This window comes from Chiloscyllium plagiosum, unplaced genomic scaffold (genome assembly GCF_037043375.1).
Source record: "Chiloscyllium plagiosum isolate Xiang-an unplaced genomic scaffold, Cpla_swu_hap1 HiC_scaffold_35, whole genome shotgun sequence".
NCBI classification, from domain to species: domain Eukaryota; kingdom Metazoa; phylum Chordata; class Chondrichthyes; order Orectolobiformes; family Hemiscylliidae; genus Chiloscyllium; species Chiloscyllium plagiosum.
Window position 1 is genome coordinate 11,614,769 of NW_028270173.1, and position 21,463 is coordinate 11,636,231.

Sequence of the window (21,463 nt, forward strand, 5' to 3'; positions counted from 1 at the left end):
CCTCCCCACACACATCCCCTTCCCCTCCCCTCCCCACACACATCCCCCTTCCCCTCCCCTCCCCTCCCCACACATATCCCCCTCCCCCCCCACAACCCCTCCCCTCCCCGCCCCACACACATCCCACTTCCCCTGCCCTCCCCACACATATCCCCCTTCCCCTCCCCTCCGCCCACACACCCCCCTTCACCTCCCCCTCCCCTCCCCCCCACATCCCCCTTCACCTCCCCTTCCCTTCCCCCCCCACATCCCCCTTCACCTCCCCTTCCCCTCCCCCCCACATCCCCCTTCACCTCCCCTTCCCCTCCCCCCCACACATCCCCTTCCTCTCCCCTCCCCTCCCCACACACTTCAACCTCCCTCAACCCATATCCAGGGACTGTCTGTAATTCTCTGTGTTTTGCTCCCAGTCTCTGTGACCCTGGATGTGGAAACAGCAAGTCCCTGGCTCGAGGTCTCTGAGGATCTGAAGAGTTTGAGATGGACCTGGACCTGGAGGAGTCTCCCTGACACCGAGAAGAGGTTTACAGGCCGTCTCTGTGCCCTGGGATCAGAGGGATTCACATCGGGGAGACATTACTGGGAGGTGGAGGTGGGGGGGAATCTGTGGTGGAGTCTGGGAGTAGCCTCAGAGTCTGTGGAGAGGAAGAGACGGGTCAGTCTGATCCCGGGGAATGGATTCTGGACCATGGGGCGGTTTGAAGATCAGTTTTATACTAACACCTCTCCTCGATCCTCTCTCTGTTTCGGTCTGATCCCCAGGAAGGTGGGAGTTTATCTCAGTTATGAATCTGGGACAGTTTCATTTTACAACGCGGACACCAAGTCCCATCTCCACACCTTCACTGGGAATAAATTCACTGGGAAACTTTATCCTTTCTTCAGGATTTGGGATTTAAACCAGTTTCTGAGAATCAGCTGTTAAAGGGGCGGGGCCTCCCTGACGTCACAATGACCTGACCCTCAGGTCAGGGGTCAGAACCCTCCATTGACATCAGGATGTTACTAAATGTGTCAGTAAATGATCAATTTATACTTTGTAAATAAATTCAATAATATTTGAAAAGTCAGATGGTGAAAATAAAAAGTAAATTAAATATCTTGGGTCTCTCCTTTACACCGCTGAGGCTAAACGCCAGCTCGCGGATACCTCCTCCTACTGCCCCCTTGACCATGACCCCACCTCCCACCACCAAACCATCATCTCCCAGACCATCCATAACCTCATCACCTCAGGGGATCTCACATCGACCGCCTCCAACCTCATAGTCCCACAACCCCGCACCGCCCATTTCTACCTTCTGCCCAAAATCCACAAACCTGACTGCCCCGGCCGACCCATTGTCTCAGTCTGCTCCTGCCCCACCGAACTCCTCTCTGCATACCTCGACACGGTCCTGTCCCCCTCAGTCCAAGAACTCCCCACCTACGTTCGGGACACCACCCATGCCCTCCACCTCCTCCATGATTTTTGCTTCCCCGGCCCCCAACGCCTTATCTTCACCATGGACATCCAGTCCCTATACACTTCCATCCCCCATCACGAAGGACTCAAAGCCCTCCGCTTCTTCCTTTCCCGCCGTACCAACCAGTACCCTTCCACTGACACCCTCCTTCGACTGACTGAACTGGTTCTCACCCTGAACAACTTCTCTTTCCAATCCTCCCACTTCCTCCAAACCAAAGGAGTAGCCATGGGCACCCGCATGGGCCCCAGCTATGCCTGCCTCTTCGTAGGTTATGTGGAATAGTCCATCTTCCGCAGCTACACTGGCACCACCCCCCACCTTTTCCTCCGCTACATCGATGACTGTATCGGCGCTGCCTCATGCTCCCACGAGGAGGTTGAACAGTTCATCCACTTTACCAACACCTTCCACCCTGACCTCAAATTCACCTGAGCCATCTCAGACTCCTCCCTCCCCTTCCTAGACCTTTCCATTTCTATCTCGGGCGACCGAATCAACACGGACATCTACTATAAACCGACCGACTCCCACAGCTACCTGGACTACACCTCCTCCCACCCTGCCCCCTGTAAAAACACCATCCCATACTCCCAATTCCTTCGTCTCTGCCGCATCTGCCCCCAGGAGGACCAGTTCCAATACCAAACAACCCAGATGGCCTCCTTCTTCAAAGACCGCAATCCCCCCCCCCGACGTGGTCGACGATGCTCTCCACCGCATCTCTTCCACTTCCCGCTCCTCCGCCCTTGAGCCCCGCCCCTCCAACCGCCACCAGGACAGAACCCCACTGGTCCTCACCTACCACCCCACCAACCTCCATGTACAGCGCATCATCCGCCGTCATTTCCGCCACCTCCAAACGGATCCCACCACCAGGGATATATTTCCCTCCCCTCCCCTATCAGCGTTCCGAACAGACCACTCCCTCCGTGACTCGCTCGTCAGGTGCACACCCCCCACCAACCCAACCTCCACTCCCGGCACCTTCCCCTGCAACTGCAAGAAATGCAAAACTTGCGCCCACACCTCCCCCCTTACTTCCCTCCAAGGCCCCAAGGGACACTTCCATATCCGCCACAAATTCACCTGCACCTCCACACACATCATTTACTGCATCTGCTGCACCTGATGTGGCCTCCTCTCTATTGGGGAGACAGGCCGCCTACTTGCGGAATGTTTCAGAGAACACCTCTGGGACACCCGCACCAACCAACCCAACCGCCCTGTGGCTCAACACTTCAACTCCCCCTCCCACTCCACCAAGGACATGCAGGTCCTTGGACTCCTCCATCGCCAGACCATAGCAACACGACGGTTGGAGGAAGAGCGCCTCATCTTCCGCCTAGGAACCCTCCAACCACAAGGGATGAACTCAGATTTCTCCAGTTTCCTCATTTCCCCTCCCCCTACCTTGTCTCAGTCAAATCCCTCGAACTCAGCACCGCCTTCCTAACCTACAATCTTCTTCCCGACCTCTCCGTCCCCACCCCACTCCGGCCTATCACCCTCACCTTGACCTCCCTCCACCTATCGCATTCCCAACGCCCCTCCCCCTAGTCCCTCCTCCCTACCTTTTATCTTATCCTGCTGGACACACTTTCCTCATTCCTGAAGAAGGGCTTATGCCCGAAACGTCGATTCTCCTGTTCCCTGGATGCTGCCTGACCTGCTGCGCTTTTCCAGCAACACATTTTCGGCTCCTTCCTTCATTTACTCCCTGCTTCAGTCCCACCCTCCATCTCTTCACCTGTTTCCCAGTCTGGAGCTGGGATTTCTCTGTGTTTCTCACTCTGCACCTGGAACATGAAATCCTGAGGGAGAAATCCAAACACTGAAGGGTGACAATGCTGCATTTACATAGCATCCTCCACTGACCTCCTTGTATCATTGGGGAGGGGAATTCCACAGAATTTGCATTATCCCCAATGTTTAATTGTCCGTTAACTCCGATTCTCTGTGCACAGACACTGCCTGACCTGCTGAGGATTTGCAGCTTTTTCTGATTTTATTTCAGATTTCCAGGATTTGTTTGTGTGTCACCGCCATCTGCTGGATGGAATTGTTACTGAATGATATTGGGCCGCAGTACCGTCTCTCGCCAGGGGGTGGCGGTCCTGTACCGTGTGTCTGAAAAGGCCCCGAGCATCATCGAATAAAGTGAAAGTAAGAATTTCCAGCGAGGAGCTGTTATTGTGCGTGTTTACTGTTCACATACCAGTTGGAGAAAGGCGGAAAATCTTCGATCAATTATCGGAAAGTAAGAGATGAGTCCCAAATCCTGTTTAATTTCAGGAAGTGGGATCAGGGATTAACTAAGTAGAGGTGGCTGGGCAGGTGATGTGCTGTAACTGTATGATGTCGGAGCTGGCTGATCCCATTGTGAACTACAGTGACTACATCTACAGCAAGTATTGGTTATTGGAGAAGCTCAGGCTCAGAATTGATGAGCTAGAGTCTGAGCTTCAAACACTGCGGCACATCTGGGAGGGAGAGCATTACCTGGACACTGTGTCTCAGGAGACAGTCACACCTGGTTGGTTAAGTACCACAAATTCAGTCAGTGGCCAGAGACAGCAGGATGTGACTGCAAGTGAGGCAGGTAGATGGATCTAGGGTAGAGCAGTCTCAGCTCCTGACCTTGTCCAACAGGGACGAGGTCCTTGCTCCCCGTGTGGATGAGGAGAAGGGCTGTAGGGAGGATGAGCCAGCTGACCACCGGCACCATGGTACAGGAGGCCATTCACAAGGGGGAGAGCAAAAAGGTAAGTGGTAGTTTTAGGGGATTCTATATTTGATGGTATCCTTTGTAAACAGGATCGAGAGTCCTGCCTGGTATGTTGCCTGCCCAGTGCCAGGGTGCAGGACAAGTCTGGCTTGGAAGGACATTGGAGAGGGAGGGGGAGGATACAGTTGTTGTGGTCTACGTCAGGATAAACAACATAGACAAGGCTAGGAAAGAGGACCTGGAGCTCGGAATCAAGCCTAGAGTCAGGAAGTGCTGTGTATCCCAGCGAGAAAAGCCACTTAACAGGATCTGCAGCAACTCATTGCAGAGGCTGAAGCTGTGTAGTTGGGGTCCTTGAAAGGCATCTGCTCTATGGTCAGGGATTAGAGAATCAAACACCATCTGGTAAAGGAGCAATGAAGCAGGGGAAGTATTCTCTCCAACAGGCAAATACAACATAATTCCAAGCCACCCATAAAACTCTGTCAAAATCAGAACTGACTGCAAGACAGCAAGAATATGAAAGTATGTGTTGAATAACTTTCAAATGGACAAGCATTCCTGAAGAAGCTACATATTTTATCCAATGCAAATGGCAATTACGAGAAAATTTAGAGAAACATTACCTGATTATAATTCAGGTGGTACAGTGGCTCAGTGGTTAGCACTGCTGTCTCACAGCACCAGGGTTCAAGGTTCAATACCAGCCTCGGGTGACTGTCTGTGTGGAGTTTACACATTCTCCCCGTGTCTGTGTGGAGGTGCTCCAGTTTCCTCCCACAGCCCAAAGATGTGCAGGTTCGGTGAATTAGCCATGCTAAATTGCCCATAGTGTTCAGGGATGTGTAGGTTAGGTAGATTTGCCATGGGTCAAAAAGTGTGGCACTGGAAAAGCACAGCCAATCAGGCAGCATCCGAGGAACAGGAAATTTAATGTTGTCGAGAATGAGCTCTTCATCTGATGGCTCTCCTGCCCCTCGGATGCTGCCTGGCTGGCCGTGCATTTCCAGCACCACACATTTTGACTCTATTGTCCAGCATCTGCAACCCTCACTTTCTCCTGGAGTGGATAGGTGGGAAGGAAGATGGACAGGTAGGACAGTTCAAGAGGGCAGGGCCAAGTTGGAGGGTTGGATCTGGGATAAGGTGGGGGGAGGGGAGATGAGGAAACTGGTAAAATCCACATTGATCCTGTGTAGTTGGAGGGTCCCAAGGCAGAAGATGAGGCGTTCTACCTCCTGGCGTCGGGTGGCTAGGATTTGGTGGTGGAGGGCGCCCAAGACCTGCATGTCCTTGGTGCAGTGAGAGAGGGAGTTGAAGTGGTCAGCCGCAAGGGCTGTGGGGTTGTGCGTGTGTCCCAGAGAGTGATCCTGGGATCAGCGGCAATCCCAGGAACAGCAGTGATTCTGGGAACAACAGTGATCCTGGGAACAGCAGCAATCCCAGGTACAGCAGCAATCCCAGGAACAGCAGCAATCCCAGGTACAGCAGAAATCCTGGGGATAGCAGTGATCCCAGGTACAGCAGTGGTCCCGGGAACAGCGGGGATCCTGGGAACAGCAGCTGCCTCAGAGGGCAAACGGCCTCCAGCTCAGGAAGAGGTTACAACTGCAGGGTCCTGAGACATTAAGGCCCGAGTCTTTCACCCTCAGTTCTATTTCCTCAGGATGAACTAGGTGCAATGTCAATGCAGCCTCTGTCTGTCCCGGGACCTCGTGACTGAATTGTCCCAGCTGCTGGATCGGACCCTGAGAGCTGAGGAAGTGGGGGCCCATCTCCTTCTGGTGTCTGAGAAGGGGACAGCTGTGTGGAACCTCGATGTGTTTGGCTTCTTCCAGGGAGCCACTGGGGATCTGTGTGGGATCTCTCAGTCACCCACCCGCAAATGGATCAGTGCCATCTGTACAAGATCTCAGCAGTTCCTCTCGTTTCCCCATGTCAAGGTCAGTCCTTTAGCCCACGCAGAAGGATTCAGGAACATTGCTGTCTTCCCCCAGGTGCAGGGCACCATCAGCTGTAGTCATGTCCAATTGAGAGGGCGATATGACAATGCAGTGGAGTTCATCAATAGGAAGTGCTTCCAATCCATTAATATGCAGATTATCCGGAATTACCAGTCCCACTTCCTGAAGGTGTGTCCCCAGTACCCTGGGAGCTGCCATGGTTTCTACACCCTGGAGCACTCTCATGTCCCTGCTGTGTCTGAGGGCCCAGATGCCCTACAAGCTGGTTCCTGGAGACAAGGGCTACCCACTGTGGTCCTGGCTGATGACACCATTGTTCAACCCCCTGACTGATGTGGACAGATGTAGAATGTCAGGCCATGTTTCAACCAGGGCCATGGCAGAGCAGACAAAAGGCGACTTGGAACAGTCTGGGTGGTGGGAGGGGGGCTGCAAAATCCTCCAGACAAAGACCATCATCCTAGGGTACTGTACTCTGCACAATCGGAGCAGGCAGTAAGGGAACGTGCTACCTGCTGAAGACCGGGATGTATGAGAGCAGTTGTCCAAGGAGGAAGATCAGGATACTGTGAGGATCAGAGTTCAGCAACATCAGATGCTCCAGTCCAGATGGGATTTGATTGACACCCATGCCAGAAGATGAGAACTAGATGCTGGAAACAATCCTGAACGGTAATAAAGTTGTTGATCATCATACAAGCATTTTGTTTGTATTTTGGGGGCGAAAGGCTCCAGTTGATAAGATGGTGTGAGAAACCACGCTCGACCCCAGAGGGAGAAACCTTCCAAGAAATCTGGCAAAATTCCCACTTTGCCAAAACGTTCAGATTTTACAGTTCAATGAGAAAAGTTTGTGAATTATCTATTGTTTGTGTCTTGGTGGGGGAGAGGAAGAAAATCACATCAAGTGAATGCATAGAAATTCACTGCAAGGAACATTTGTTTTGCAATTTGTCAATTAAAGATTAAATAAGAAGTGGTACTTCACTGGGATTCAGTCTTTTCAAAGAATATTGCTGGGAAAACGCTAATTATTTTTTGCTTTTCATGTGACTACTTTCACTTGAGGTTCAGAGGTGACCTTATAGAAGTTTGTAAAATAGTGAGAGGTTTAGATGGGGTTGTCCTTCCCCTAGGATGGGGGATTTCACGACTAGGGGGCACATTTTAAGGTGAGAGGAGAGATATTTAAAGAAGACATGAGGGGTAAATTTTTTACACAGAGTATTTGTGTGTGGAAAGAACTTTCTGAGGAAGTGGTGGTTATCGGTGCAATTACAACACCTAAAAACCATGTGGATTATTAGATGAATTGAAATGGTTTGGAGGGAAATAGGCCAGAAGCAGGCAGGTGGGACTAATTTGGTTTGGGATTTTGTTTGGCATGGAATAGTTGGAAGAAGGGTCTGTTTCCGTGCTGTATGACTCTCTGACTCTATGATTATGACTCTATGAGAAGATCTTTCCAAATCATTGTATATGTACAGCGTTTTTTCTTATTTGTGTAATAGTCTTATGTTCTTTGATTAAAAATACATAAACAGCTTCTTATGAATATGTTCAGTGACTGACCTCCATTGTAACTACAGCAAAGATACAAAGTATGGTCAATCACACTAAGTTTGACTCTGCGATACACTGGAATCAGAATAATGTGGGTGCTTTTGATGGGACAGAAGGCCATTGTGTTTAAGAAGAGCTGTGAATCTTTAAAGAAGTAAATATGTCGGCGCACTGGACATAAAAACAAGAAGGTTGTTGAGTGGTCTATTACATGGGTTAGTCATTCAAAATGGTTTCAACTGTTGCTGAGACTTGTCTATGAGCAGAAACTATAACAGTGGATTATTAGAAACCTTTGACTAAGGCTAATCTGAGAGTTAGCATTTAAATTGAAAGTAAATTGAAATTGAGATAAAAATGGAATCTTGTAAGGATGAGATACTTAAACTGATTATCCGGCATGTAAAGTTAAAAAAGGAAACCAGAAATGGATGCATTAATTACTAGAATTACCTCTATTTCCATGAGAAAGTTTTAAAAATCTTGAATTGGAAGTAAAAGACAATGAAAGAGGAATCAGAAGAGAGGAAAAACAAAAACAAAAGTCAATGGAAAAGGTAAAGAACGAAGAGAACAATAGAAAGGGAGGAGAAAGAACCGGAAACACAAGGGGCACCAATCAAAACGGAAAGAATTGCAGACGCTGAAAATCAGAACCAAAAACAGAAAATGCTGGAAAACCTCAGCAGGTCTGGCAGTACCTGTGAAGAGAAATCAGAGTCAGTGACCCTTCCTCAGAACTGGGGCAATAATAAAACTTGTACTGGCTAAACAGGAGAAAGCTGGAGCAGTAGAAAGGGAAATGGAATTTAAAAAGCTTGTACGCCAAACTGCCTGAGAAATCAGACAATATAGTTTGTTCAGAGAAATTTTAGAGGAAAGGATAAAGAAGAGATAGTAACGTGGAGGATAATTCTGATTCCCATGAGGGAATAAATTCAACTAGCAAATAATGCGGGAAAGATTGAAACTGACCATTTGGCACAAAGAATAAAAAAAGCATGGTGAAAGGCTGCAGAGCTCTAGATGCAGAGAGATCTGGGTGCCTTAGTGAATGTATCACAGAAAGTTAGTGACAGATACAGCAAATAATCAAGAAAGCTAACAGAATGTTATGTTTTATTTCGAAGAGAATTGAATGCAGGAGTAAGGAGAGTATGCTTCTATTATGGAGGACATTTGTGATACTGTCGAGAGTGTGGTGCTGGAAAAGCACAGCAGGTCAGGCAGCATCTGAGGAGCAGAAGAATCGACGTTTCAAGCATAAGCCCTTTTCAGGAATGAGGCTGGTGGGCCGGGAGGCTGAGAGATACATGGAAGGGAGGTGGGGCTGGGGGGTAGGTAGTTGGGAATGTGATAAGTAGATGAAGGTGAGGGGAGAGGTGATGGGTTGGAGAGGAGGGTGGAGCAGACTGGTGGGAAGGTGATGTAATTTTTAAAAAAAATCTTTTATGTCCAATATGGTGGAGATAATTTTTCAAAAAAGATTTTTTAAAGATTGGTGATACTATATCGTGCTTATGAAAGGATGCTAATGTGTTGGAAGCAATTCAGAGAAAGTTTACCAGACTCATGGAAGGAACAGATTGTCTCATAAGGATAAAAGGCGAGATAGACTACACTTGTATCTTCCTGAGTTTCAAAAGGTTAAAAGAGACGTAACTGAAATATATAGGATCCTGAGAGGACTTAACCAGGTGGATGTAGAATAGATATTTCCTCCTGTGGAAGAATCTAGAATGAGGGGTCATAGTTCAAAAATAATGCATCACCCATTTAAGAGAGAGATGAGGATTTTTTTTCTCTCAGTGGGCTGATGGTCTTTGTAATTCCCTTCCTCAAGGGGAAGTGGATGTCTAATCTTTAAGAGCATAAGAACTGGGAGCAGGAGTAGGCCATCTGGCCCTCCGAGCTTGCTTCGCCATTCAGTAAGATCATGGCTGATCTTTTGTTGTCTCAGCTCCACTTACCTGCCCTCTCCCCATAACCCTTCATTCCTTTACTTTTAACAAAAATTACCTCTCGTAGCTTTCAAAACATTTACTGAGGGAGTCTCAATGACTTCACTGGGCAGGGAATTCCACAGATTCATAACCCTCTGGTGAAGGAGTTCCTTCTCAATTCAGTCCTAAATCTGCTCCTCCTAATTTTGAGGCTGTGCCCTCTTGTCCCGGCTTCACCTGTCAGTGGAAACATCCTCTCTACTTCTATCTTATCTATTCCCTTCATAATTTTATATGTTTCTATAAGATCACCACTTATTCTTCTAAATTCCAATGCGCATAATCCCAATCTACTCAGTCCCTCCTCATAAGCCAACCCCCTCAACTCCGGAATCAACCAAGTGAACCTCCTCTGCACCCCCTCCAGTGCCAGTACATCCTTTCTCAGGTGAGGAGCCCAAAACTGTACACAGTATTCTGGGTGTGGCCTCACCAGCACCTCGTACAGCTGTAACATTCCCTCTCTGCTTTTAAACTCAACCTCTTTCGCAATGAAGGACAAAATTCCATTTGCCTTCTTAATGACCTTTTACATCTGCAGACCAACCTTCAGTGATTCATGCACAAGGACACCCAGGTCCCTCTGCACAGCAGCATGCTGCAATTCTTTACCATTCAAGTAATATTCATTTTTACTGTTACTCCTAACAAAATGGATGACTTCATATTTATTAACATTATACTCCATCTGCCAGACCTTTGCTCACTCAATAGACAATAGGTGCAGGAGTAGGCCATTCTGCCCTTCGAGCCTGCACCACCATTCAATATGATCATGGCTGATCATCCTTAATCAGTACCCTGTTCCTGGCTTATCTCCATAACCCTTGATTCCACAATCCTTGAGACCTCTATCCAACCCTTTCTTAAATGAATCCAGAAACTAAGCCTCCACTGCCCTCTGAGGCAGAGCATTCCACACAGCCACCACTCTCTGGGTGAAGAAGTTTCTCCTCATCTCTGTCCTAAATGGTCTACCCCGTGTTTTTAAGCTGTGTCCTCTGGTTCGGCACTCACCCATCAGCGGAAACATGTTTCCTGCCTCCAGAGTGTCCAATACTTTAATAATCTTATATGTCTCAATCAGATCCCCTCTCAGTCTTCTAAACTCAAGGGTATACAAGCCCAGTCGCTCCAGTCTTTCAGTGTAAGGTAATCCTGCCATTCCAGGAATTGACCTCTGAACCTGTGCTGCACTCCCTCAATAGCCAGAATGTCTTTCCTCAAATGTCTTTACTCATTTAAACTACGTATGTCCCTTTGCAAAGTTTCACAGTTCTCTGCTGAGTTTGCTCTGCCACTCATCTTAGTGTCATCCGCAAATTTTGACACACTACACGTGGTCCACAACTCCAAATCATCTAGATAAATTGTGAATAACTACAGAGTCAACACTGATCCCTGAGGCACAACATTAGTCACTGATCGCCAACCAGAAAAGCCCTAATCATCCCCACTCTTTGCTTCCTGTTATTTAACAAATCCTCTATCCGTGCTAATCCATTGCCTGTAGCACTTTGCATCATTATCTTATGCAGCAGCCTTTTGTGCGGCACCTTATCAAATGTCTTTTGGAAATTTAGATACCCCACATCTACTGGGTCCCCATTGTCCATTGTGCTTGCAATGTCTTCATAGAATTCCAGTAGATTAGTTAAGCATGACCTGCTTTTCATGACCCATGTTGTGTTTACCCAATGGGACAATTTCTATCGAGATGCCTTGCTATTTCTCCCTTGCTAATAGATTCAAGCATCTGCCCCACTACAAAAGTTAAACTAACCAGTCTATAATACCCCATCTTCTGTCTTCCTCCTTTTTTAAATAGTGGCATTATATTTGCTGTTTTCCAATCGGCTGGAACTGCTCCAGAGTCAGGCGAATTTTGGAAAATTACCACAAGTGTATTTGTTATTTCTCCTGCCACCTCCTTTTGTATCCTGGGATGCATTCCATCAGGGCCAGGAGACTTGTCTATCCTGAGCTCCATGAGCTTGCCCAACACGACCTCTTCTGTGATAATGATTGTTTCCAGGTCCTCACCTACCTTCATCTCCTTGTCAATTACTGGCATGTTATTCGTGTCCTTCACTGTGAAGACTGATCTTCTAGTTCCCCACTGTTTTTGGCCACTTTGTATGCCTTCTCTTTTAATTGGATGGCCTCCCTTATTTCCTTAGATACCCATGACAGATTACCCCTTTTCGTACAGAACTTCTTTTTCACTGGGCCATACTTTTGCTGAGCACTTTGAAAATTTGCTTTGAAAGTTCTCCACTGTCCTTCAACTGTCCCACCATAAAATGTTTACTTCCAGTCTACTTTAGCCAACTCCTCCCTCATCCTCTTGTAGTCTCCTTTGTTTAAGCACAGGACTCTGGTATTGGATTTTATCTTCACACTTTCCATCTGTATTCAAAGTTCGACCAGACTGTGATCGCTCCTTCCAAGAGGATCCCTGACCATGACATCATTAATTGTTCCTGTCTCATTACACAGGACCAGATCTAGGACAGCTTGCTCCCTCGTCAGTCCCATTATATACTCTTCAAGGATACTATCACGGATACACTCAATGAACTCCTCCTCATGGCTATCCTGACTGAGCTGGTTTGACCAATCGGCATGTAGGTAAACTCCCCATGATAATTGTTGTACTTTTTTATTGGCATTCATTATATTTTTGCTTATTGTCCGCCCCAGTGTGATATTATTATTTGGTGGCCTATAGACTATGCCTTTCAGTGATTTTCTCTTTGTAGAATTTCTAATTTTCGCCCAAGTAGATTCAACCTTATTCTCCAGAGAACCAATATCATCTCTCGTCACCGCCCTGATGTCGTCCTTGAATATCAGAGCTACACCACCTTCCTTACCTTCCTGTATGCCCTTCCGAATAGGCTGGTACCCCTGGATATTTAACTCCTCGTCATGACCATCCTGTAACCATGTCTCAATAATGGCTACTAAATCATATTCATTCCCAATAATTTGTGCCGTTAACTCATCTACCTTTTTTCAATGAGCATTCAGGTAAAGTTAAGACAGAGTTAGACAGATATTTGATTGTTAAGGGCATGGAAGATTCTTGGATATGCTGGAATGTAGAGTTGATGTTGAAATCAGAGCAACCACGTTCTTACTGAATGGTGGAGCAAGCTTGAATAGCTGAGTCAGAGAGTCCTATAAGGTGGAGATAGGCCTTTTGGCCAAAACTGCTCCATGCCGACCAAAATCCACACTAACCCCATTTCCCTGCAATCGGGCCATATCCTTCTAACCCTTTCCTATCCATGTACTTGTCCAAATGCCTTTTAAATGTTGTTAATGTACCGCCTCAATGACTTATGCTGGCAGCTCATTCCATATGCACACCACCTTCTGCATAAAAAAGTTGCCCCTCAGGTTCCCTTTTATTCTTTCCCCTCTTAACTTAAACGGATGCTCTCTTGTCCTCAATTCCCCAACCCTGGGTAAAAGACTGAGTGCATTCACCCTATCCATGCCTCTCATGATCTTATACACTTCTATAAGATCCCCCCTCAGTCTTCTAGTCTCTAAAGAATAAAGTTGTAGTTTTCCAACCTCTCCCTATCAGCCAGTCCTTTGAGTCCTGGCAACATGCTTGAAAATTTCTTCTGCACTCTTTCCAGTTTAATAACATCCTTCCAATAGCAAGGTGACGAAAACTGAACACAATACTCCAAATGCGGCCTCACCAACGTTCTGTACAACTGCAACATAACTTTCCCACTTCGATACTCAATGCCTTGCCTGATGAAGGCCAGTGTGCCAAAAGCCTTCTTCACTGCCCTGTCTACCTGTGACTCCACTTTCAGATAACCCTGTACCTGAACTCCAAGGTCCCTCTGTTCCACTACGCTCCTTGAGGCCCTATCATTCACCATGAAATCCTACCTTAATTTGACTTTCCAAAGTGCAAGACCTCATACATATCCTATTGAAACTCTGGCCCACATCCCCAGATGATCAAAATCCTGCTCTAATGTCTAATAACCTTCCTCACTGTTCACAAAACTGCCTAGTCTAGTGTCATCTACAAACTTACTAATCATGCCTTGCACATCCTCATCTAAATCATTCATATTGTTAACAAACTGCAATGGGCCCAGCACCGACCCTTGAAGCACTCCAGTAGTCACAGGCCTCCAGTGCAACAAGTCTGCTTCCTATCATCAAACTAATTTTGCATCCAATTTGACAGTTCCCCTGGATTGCATGCAATTTAACCTTCCAGAGCAGCCTACCATATGGAACCTTATCAAGCCATAATGAAATCCATATAGGCTATGTCGCCACCCAGCTCTCATCAGCCTTCCTGGTCACTTCATCAAACAACTCTAACAAATATGTGAGTCATCTGCTCTTATTTCTTTTTTGTATGTTTAACATGGCTAAAAGATGTTTGTACTTTAATATTACAGAGCATCCTCAAATATCAAACACCTACAAATATCAAAAAGTCAAGAAATATTAGATCTGGCTGATACCTATGATATCTCAAACACGCAGTTCCATGTGAAGAAATGGTCATATGGAAATCAATGTGGAAATTGAAGGAAAAGAAAATTTGAGGATGAAATGTTCATTTTAAGGTGCAACTTTGGTTCCCAAAATATTAAAGTAGAAAAGCTGGGATATAAAAGTGATGTAAATAAAATATCTTCTAAAAACTGCTAATCTCTCTAATATACAAAGGAATTGGTGTTCTCTGTAATATAAACAGAAACTGCTGATCCCTACACGATAGACTGGGATACCTGCTCACATTTATACTAAAGACGGCTGTTCTATATGATATATGCAGGGTGTCGTAGTTAGACTGGGCTTTTTGAAAGCTTTTGCAGCAAGTTAATTGGGAGATCTGCTGCAGTAATGGAAACATCTGAAGAATCTCCAGAAAAGAATTTATCAGGAAAGGAAATAGGGTTTAAAAGATGCAGCAGTGGTACAGGTGAAGCATGTCCCCTCAGCCTCCGAGGGGTGGAGAGAAGATTCAGGACAGGCAAGTAAATTCTTACCTGAGGATTGATAAAGAGAATCAGATCACTGAAGGTTCCAAGTATTTTCTTGCAAAGGGAGAAGTATTTCATTATTCCTTTAATCATGGAAGTAAGCTAGTAAAGTTATTATGAGACACTGGAGCACGTCATATCGTCAGAGAGTCATAGAGACGTACAGCACGGAAACAGATCCTTCGGTCCCACTCGTTCATGCTGACCAGATATCCTAAACTAATCAGTCCCATTTGCCAGCACTAGGCCCACATCCCTCTAACCGTTCCGTTTCATATCCCCATCCAGATGCTTTTTAAATGCTGTAACTGTACTAACCTCCACCACTTCCTCTGGCAGCCTATTCCATACACGCACCACCCTCTGTGTGAAAAAGCTGCCCCTGAGGTCCCTTTTATATTTTCGTCTCTCACCCTAAACCCATGCCCTCTAGTTCTGGACTCCCCGACCCCATGGAAAATACCTTGTCTATTTATCCTATCCATGCCCCTCATGATTTTATAAATCTCTGTCAGGTCACCCCTCAACCTCTGACTCTCCAGGGAAAACAGCCCCAGCCTATTCAACCTCTCCCTGTAGCTCAAATCCTCCAACCCTGGCAACATCCTTGTAAATCTTTACTGAACCCTCTCAAGTTTCACAACATCTTTCCGATAGGAAGGAGACCAGAATTGCAAACAATATTCCAAAAGTGGCCTAACCAATGTCCTGTACAGCCAGAACATGACCTCTCAACTTCTGTACTCAATGCTCTGACCAATAAAGGAAAGCATACCAAACACCTTCTTCACTCTCCTATCAACCTGCGACTCCACTTTCAAGGAATTATGAACCTGTACTCCAAGGTTTCGTTGTTCAGCAATAGTCCCCAGGTCCCTATTAAGTGCATAAGTCCTGCTCTGATTTGTTTTTCAAAATGCAGCACCTTGCATTTATCGAAATTAAACTCCATCAGCCACTCCTCAGCCCATTGGCCAATCTGATCAAGATCCTGTTGTAATCTGAGGTAACCTTCTTCGTTGTCCACTACACCTCCAATTTTGGTGTCATTTGCAAACTTATTAACTCTACCTCTTATGTTCCCATCTAAATCATTATATCAATAATATAAATTAGCTGCTGATTTTGGATAATGATTCATTTATCCTTCAAAGAGTGGTTAATGAAGAAAATAAAAGTAACTGGATGTGTACAAAGAGATTACAAACTAGTTTGGTTATGTGGGGTGGACCAAAGATAATTTAGTGTGATGTAAACTGTGGGATTTGTATGTATAATTTTTAATGATATTTGGGATGAACTTGGATTTGTTTTTTGAGTTAATAACCAGTAGGTGCATCTTGAAGTTAGTAGTTGTAAGTATTCCAGTAACCATGGTGATTTCTTTTAAAATTAATTTTGAAGCCTAGCTCTAGAGTGAATGGATTTGTCCCCTGATGGACTTCTGTTGTTTATTGATTGTTTGTCATCTGGCATGGTAAATTATTGGGTGTCCAAGTTTTGTGAGGGAGTTCTGCAATCTACTTTTTAAAGCTTAGTGGAGTTGCCCTTAACTGAGTGAAAGTTTTAGTTTCACTTTTAACTTTGGGTAATGATTTAGCCCTGGCAAGACCTTGGCATGGGTTGGCTGTACATGGCAGTGCTCCTTAGTGGGGAATGATAAGAGTTAGTGCATTTGATTACATTGGATAAGAAGTTTGTGTTACTCCAAGACCTGAAATTTTGGGATAAGAACACGTTAGAGATTATTTAAGCTGAATATATTGAAGCTTAGAGAGGTGGCAGATAGAGGAAGAAGCAACATTTGCAACATTTAAGAGGCATTTGGATGGGTACCTGAATAGGAAAGGTTTGGAGGGATATGGGTCGGGTGCTGACAGGTGGGACTAGATTGGGTTGGGATATCTGGTTGGCATGGACGGGTTGGACCGAAGGGTCTGTTTCCATGTTGTACATCTCTATGACTCTATGACTCTATGCTGTAAATCAGAACCAAAACCAGAACTTGCTGGAAAAGTGCAGCAAGTCTGGCAGCGTCAATAGAAAAAAAAAATCGGAGCTAATGTTTTGGTTTGAGTGACCCTTCCTTAGAACTCTGAGGAAAGTTCACTTGACCTGCGTTAACTCTGATTTCTCTCTCCAGATCCTGCTAGACCTTTTCCTGCAAGTTCTGTTTCTGTGGCCTATTTTTGTGTCATGCATAAGTTTTCTTATCATCCCCTGCCACATTCTCATCTATATCACTTACATAAATCACAGACAATAAGGGGCCCAACACTGACCCAGTTGTACACCATGGGACACTCCCCTCCAATCACAGAAACAACCTTCTACCATGGTTCCTTGTCTCCTCCAACTCTGCTAATTTGGAATCCATTGGGTCACGTTTGCCTGGATCCCATACATTTTTACTTTCTTTACCACTCTCCCATATCATTTTCAATGTATCAATTGAAAATAAATTTGATATAGACCTAACTGTGAATAATTATATTTCAGACTTTGTTTGATAATAATTTTGTCAAAGATTCCTTAAAAACAAACTTGAAAGTGCATAGAATTCAGATTGTTTTCTGTGATTTATTTTGTTGTGATTAAACACAGTATATCAAATATCACACATAGGATCATGCATTACCTCAATCACGTTAGAAACGACTTACTGGAAATATGTTAGAACAGGACATTCCAGCGCAGTACAGGCCCCTCGGCCCTCGATGTTGTGCCGACCTGTGAAACCGATTTGAAGCCCATCCAACCGACACTATTCCATTTTCATCCATATATTTATCCAATGAGCATTTAAATGCCCTTCAAATTGGCGAATCTACTACTGTTGCAGGGAGGGCACTCCATGCCTGTACTATTCTCAGAGCTTTACAACGCTAATATAGCTGAAGCATTTATTTTCTGGAATTACTGTAATAGCACAGTTGTTTTCATTATAGTTCTTACTTTCCTTCTCAATCTCTAAATCTGTCATTCTTTTCTGTGATTATGTCAAATCTATGTCTAATTTCAATCCGAATGTAGGTAAATATAAACTGACCTCCTTCGGTATAAAGAATATTCAACTGGACAATCAGTTTTTTTCTTGTACATTTTGGGTCAAAATAAAGTCGGCCTGAGTGAGTATTTGAAATCAAAAGGTCTCATGCTGTATGAGTCACATTATCAATACATTTGCACAACGGATCATAAAAAGGTAAAAATGTTTGGTCATGTTTGCAATTATTCTGAAACCCACATTTTTTATGGTTTGTGTACATTTTAATATTAAATCTTACCACATTCTATGAAAGTTTTATGAAGTTCCAGTTCTGCAAAGAGACAAAAATATTATTGTAAGTATCAGAATAACAATGCAATTAATCACATCTTCTCACCAAAATAGTTTGAATAAATCTGATCATTTTTCAATGAAAATCAGTTCTTACCCATATGTAATTTATCATCGTTAGATATTTGATTAATAAACTGTGTTGCAGTTCATGTATTGTAGTGTTTTACTGTGCAACTGGTTTGGTTATAAGGGGGGTGAAGTGGGAGATGGAAAATTAGATTAAAACAACAGAATTTTTCTCCAATGGTTTGAAGAACCATAGGGGAAAAGAAAATCCTGATCAAAATAAAATGAAAATACCATACCTGAGCCATTAGGGCTAAAATATTTTCAAAATATTCAAACAAAATGAGTTGCAATAAAAATGTTACAGAAAAAAATCATTAGAGGGTAATGTTCCTTAAAATAAAATTGAGGCACCAGGTAACAACATATAAACAGAACCCGGAGTCTGACGAGATTCAGATGAGTTAAACAGAAGACACTGGAGATTACAGATAGTTAAGGAATTTGTGTTGTTTGGTGAAATTACAAAAGAAATTGTTAAACACCAAACACTTTTATTGACCAGGCCAGACTCCCTCAAGACATTTTTTAAGAAGGTGGTCCAGACCCTAACTTTTCTAGTTGTTTTAAGCAGATGTAAGATGGATATTCCAGGAAGGATGCAGCTGGTCAAACTATGTGGCTTCAAGTAAAACAAAATTTATTTACACATCACCAAATAAAACACAAACAAAAGAAAACAGAATTTAAAATGACAATGATTCGAAAACCTGACTGACACAATATCCCTGTCAACTTAACAAAGAGTTGTTCCAATTTCCTACAACATTTCATAAACATACCCCTTGGCAAAAAGGTAAATTCAAACACAAATTCTTACTGGATAGAGGATTCAGAGAGGGAGAGAGAGAGAGAGAGAGAGAGAGGATCAGCCAGGGATCATTTGCTGAAGCATGGACCTGAAGCTGAAGCTACACTGCAGCTGTTTCTCTACGTCCTCAGCTAAAAACTAAACCGGAACCTCTGCCTTTTACACCACTCTTGGAAAGAAAAGGGCTCCGTAACCTTGTTAAAGGAGCAGCACTGTCACAAGGAGAAGAGAAGACAAGGATCAGGAAATGGAAGGTGTGATAAATGAGTTGCTTCAATAAATCCTTACCTTTGAAAAGTGTGGAAAAGTTCCATATCAAAAGATTCAAATCAAAACTGGACACATAGACTTTATATGATGCACCTTCTCATTCAGAAGCGAAAAAGCAACAAAATAGATGAATTGCCAACAAATATTAGAGGCAGCTCCCTGCCATTGGCCATCCTTCAATTCAAAGCTGATGTCTATTCAGTGTCACGAGATCTTGCCATGGTTTTGATGAAACTGAACATGCTGATTCCCGATCCCTTGATCTTTGGGCACAAAGGTCAGGATTTCACTGAGTCAGCAGGATCATGAGTGCCACTCAGCTTCATTTCTCAGACATAAGGCCTCAAAGCAGATATGTATTTTGATGGATAGGTCATTGTCCTTCTGAACAATTGGGACGAAATTCACCCTAGTCTTTTGGTTGAATACTTTTACACCTCAAGGAGAGTTTTAGGTTGTCTTTGAAGCTTTTATTTTATTTCCTCTGAATTGTTGGCCATTTGAGAGTAAAGGAAACAGGATTTGGCAAGGGGAGAGTGCTTTCAGCCATCCATACACAATGATCAGCCACTAAATTGATCTAACTGGATAGAGTTTTGCTGGAATGCTCGTCTTATCCGATCAGCTTCAAGAAGGACAATAATGTTTGTTTAAGAATCTTCTCATTAAATCTGGAGCATGTTTCAGGGAAATTTCTGGTGGAAGTTCTCTCACTCTCTGCTGATTCACAGTCCAGGATTCACTGTTGTGCAGGAGTGCTGTGAAAGTAACCTTTTTAAATTATTTGTTAATCAAATGCAATATGCTTTTTGTGGTAAATTTAGTTCTGAAGGTTAAACAGATGCATATCATTTCAACACCTAACACTGACACCAGAGGGCAGCTGAGTTTTGGGAGGTAAACAGCCACTGCCAGAGTGTGAACAGCACAGAGCTTATGACCAAAGCTTGTATGTCTTTATTCTTTCATGGAAAATCCTTATCACTGGTCAGGCCTGCATTTATTACCTATTTCTAATTATCTCTGAAGGGGTGGTAATAAATTCACCATCATGGGCAGAATTAGTGAGTGGGCAAGAAGATGGTAGATGAAAATAACAGAACATAGAACATAGAAAAATACAGCGCAGTACAGGCCCTTTAGCCCACGATGTTGCACTGATCCAAGCCCACCTAACCTACACTAGCCCACTATCCTCCATATGCCTATCCAATGCCCGTTTAAATGCCCATAAAGAGGGAGAGTCCACCACTGCTACTGGCAGGGCATTCCATGAACTCACGACTCGCTGTGTAAAGAACCTACCCCTAACATCTGTCCTATACCTACCACCCCTTAGTTTAAAGCTATGCCCCCTCGTAATAGCTGACTCCATACGTGGAAAAAGGTTCTCATGGTCAACCCTATCTAAACCCCTAATCATCTTGTACACCTCTATCAAGTCACCCCTAAACCTTCTTTTCTCCAATGAAAACAACCCCAAGTGCCTCAGCCTTTCCTCATACGATCTTCCTACCAAACCAGGCATCATCCTGGTAAACCTCCTCTGCACCCGTTCCAGTGCCTCCACATCCTTCCTATAGTATGGCGGCCAAAACTGCACACAATACTCCAGATGCGGCCGCACCAGAGTCTTATACAACTGCATCATGACCTCAGGACTCCGGAACTCAATTCCTCTACCAATAAAAGCCAGTACGCCTTATGCCTTCCTCACTGCACTATTTACCTGGGTGGCAACTTTCAGAGATCTGTGTACATGGACACCAATATCCCTCTGCTCATCCACACTACCAAGTATCCGACCATTAGCCCAGTACCCCATCTTTTTGTTTTTCTTCCCAAAGTGAATCACCTCACACTTAGCTACAATGAATTCCATTTGCCACCTTTCTGCCCAGCTCTGCAGCTTCTCTATATCCTGCTGTAACCTGCCACATCCTTCCTCACTGTCAACAACTCCTCCGACTTTCGTATCATCCGCAAACTTGCTCACCCAACCTTCTAACCCCTCTTCCAGGTCATTTATAAAAATGACAAACAGCAATGGTCCCAAAACAGATCCTTGCGGAACACCGCTAGTGACGGCACTCCATGAAGACACTTTGCCATCAACTACTACCCTCTGTCTTCTTCCATCCAGCCAATTCCTAATCCAAACCTCCAACTCACCCTCAATGCCATATCTCCGTATTTTCTGCAGTAGCCTACCA

General features: G+C 44.6%; 1 protein-coding gene and 1 long non-coding RNA gene across 2 annotated transcripts in view; both read left to right on the plus strand.

The window, feature by feature from the left end:
* LOC148140062 (zinc-binding protein A33-like) overlaps positions 1 to 1,097 on the plus strand; it is a 31,249-nt gene extending 30,152 nt beyond the window's left edge. The window contains exon 6 of the mRNA XM_087979232.1: positions 411 to 1,097. Within this exon, the coding sequence (XP_087835358.1) occupies positions 411 to 925 (515 nt within the window). The 3' untranslated portion in view covers positions 926 to 1,097. The remainder of the gene's footprint in view (positions 1 to 410) is intronic.
* Positions 1,098 to 3,487: 2,390 nt separating this feature from the next.
* On the plus strand, positions 3,488 to 14,292 carry LOC148140063 (uncharacterized). Its single transcript, XR_015753023.1, has 3 exons — positions 3,488 to 3,632; positions 12,224 to 12,351; positions 14,170 to 14,292. It is a non-coding gene; the product is annotated as an uncharacterized LOC148140063 (long non-coding RNA).
* The last annotated feature ends 7,171 nt before the right edge of the window (positions 14,293 to 21,463 follow it).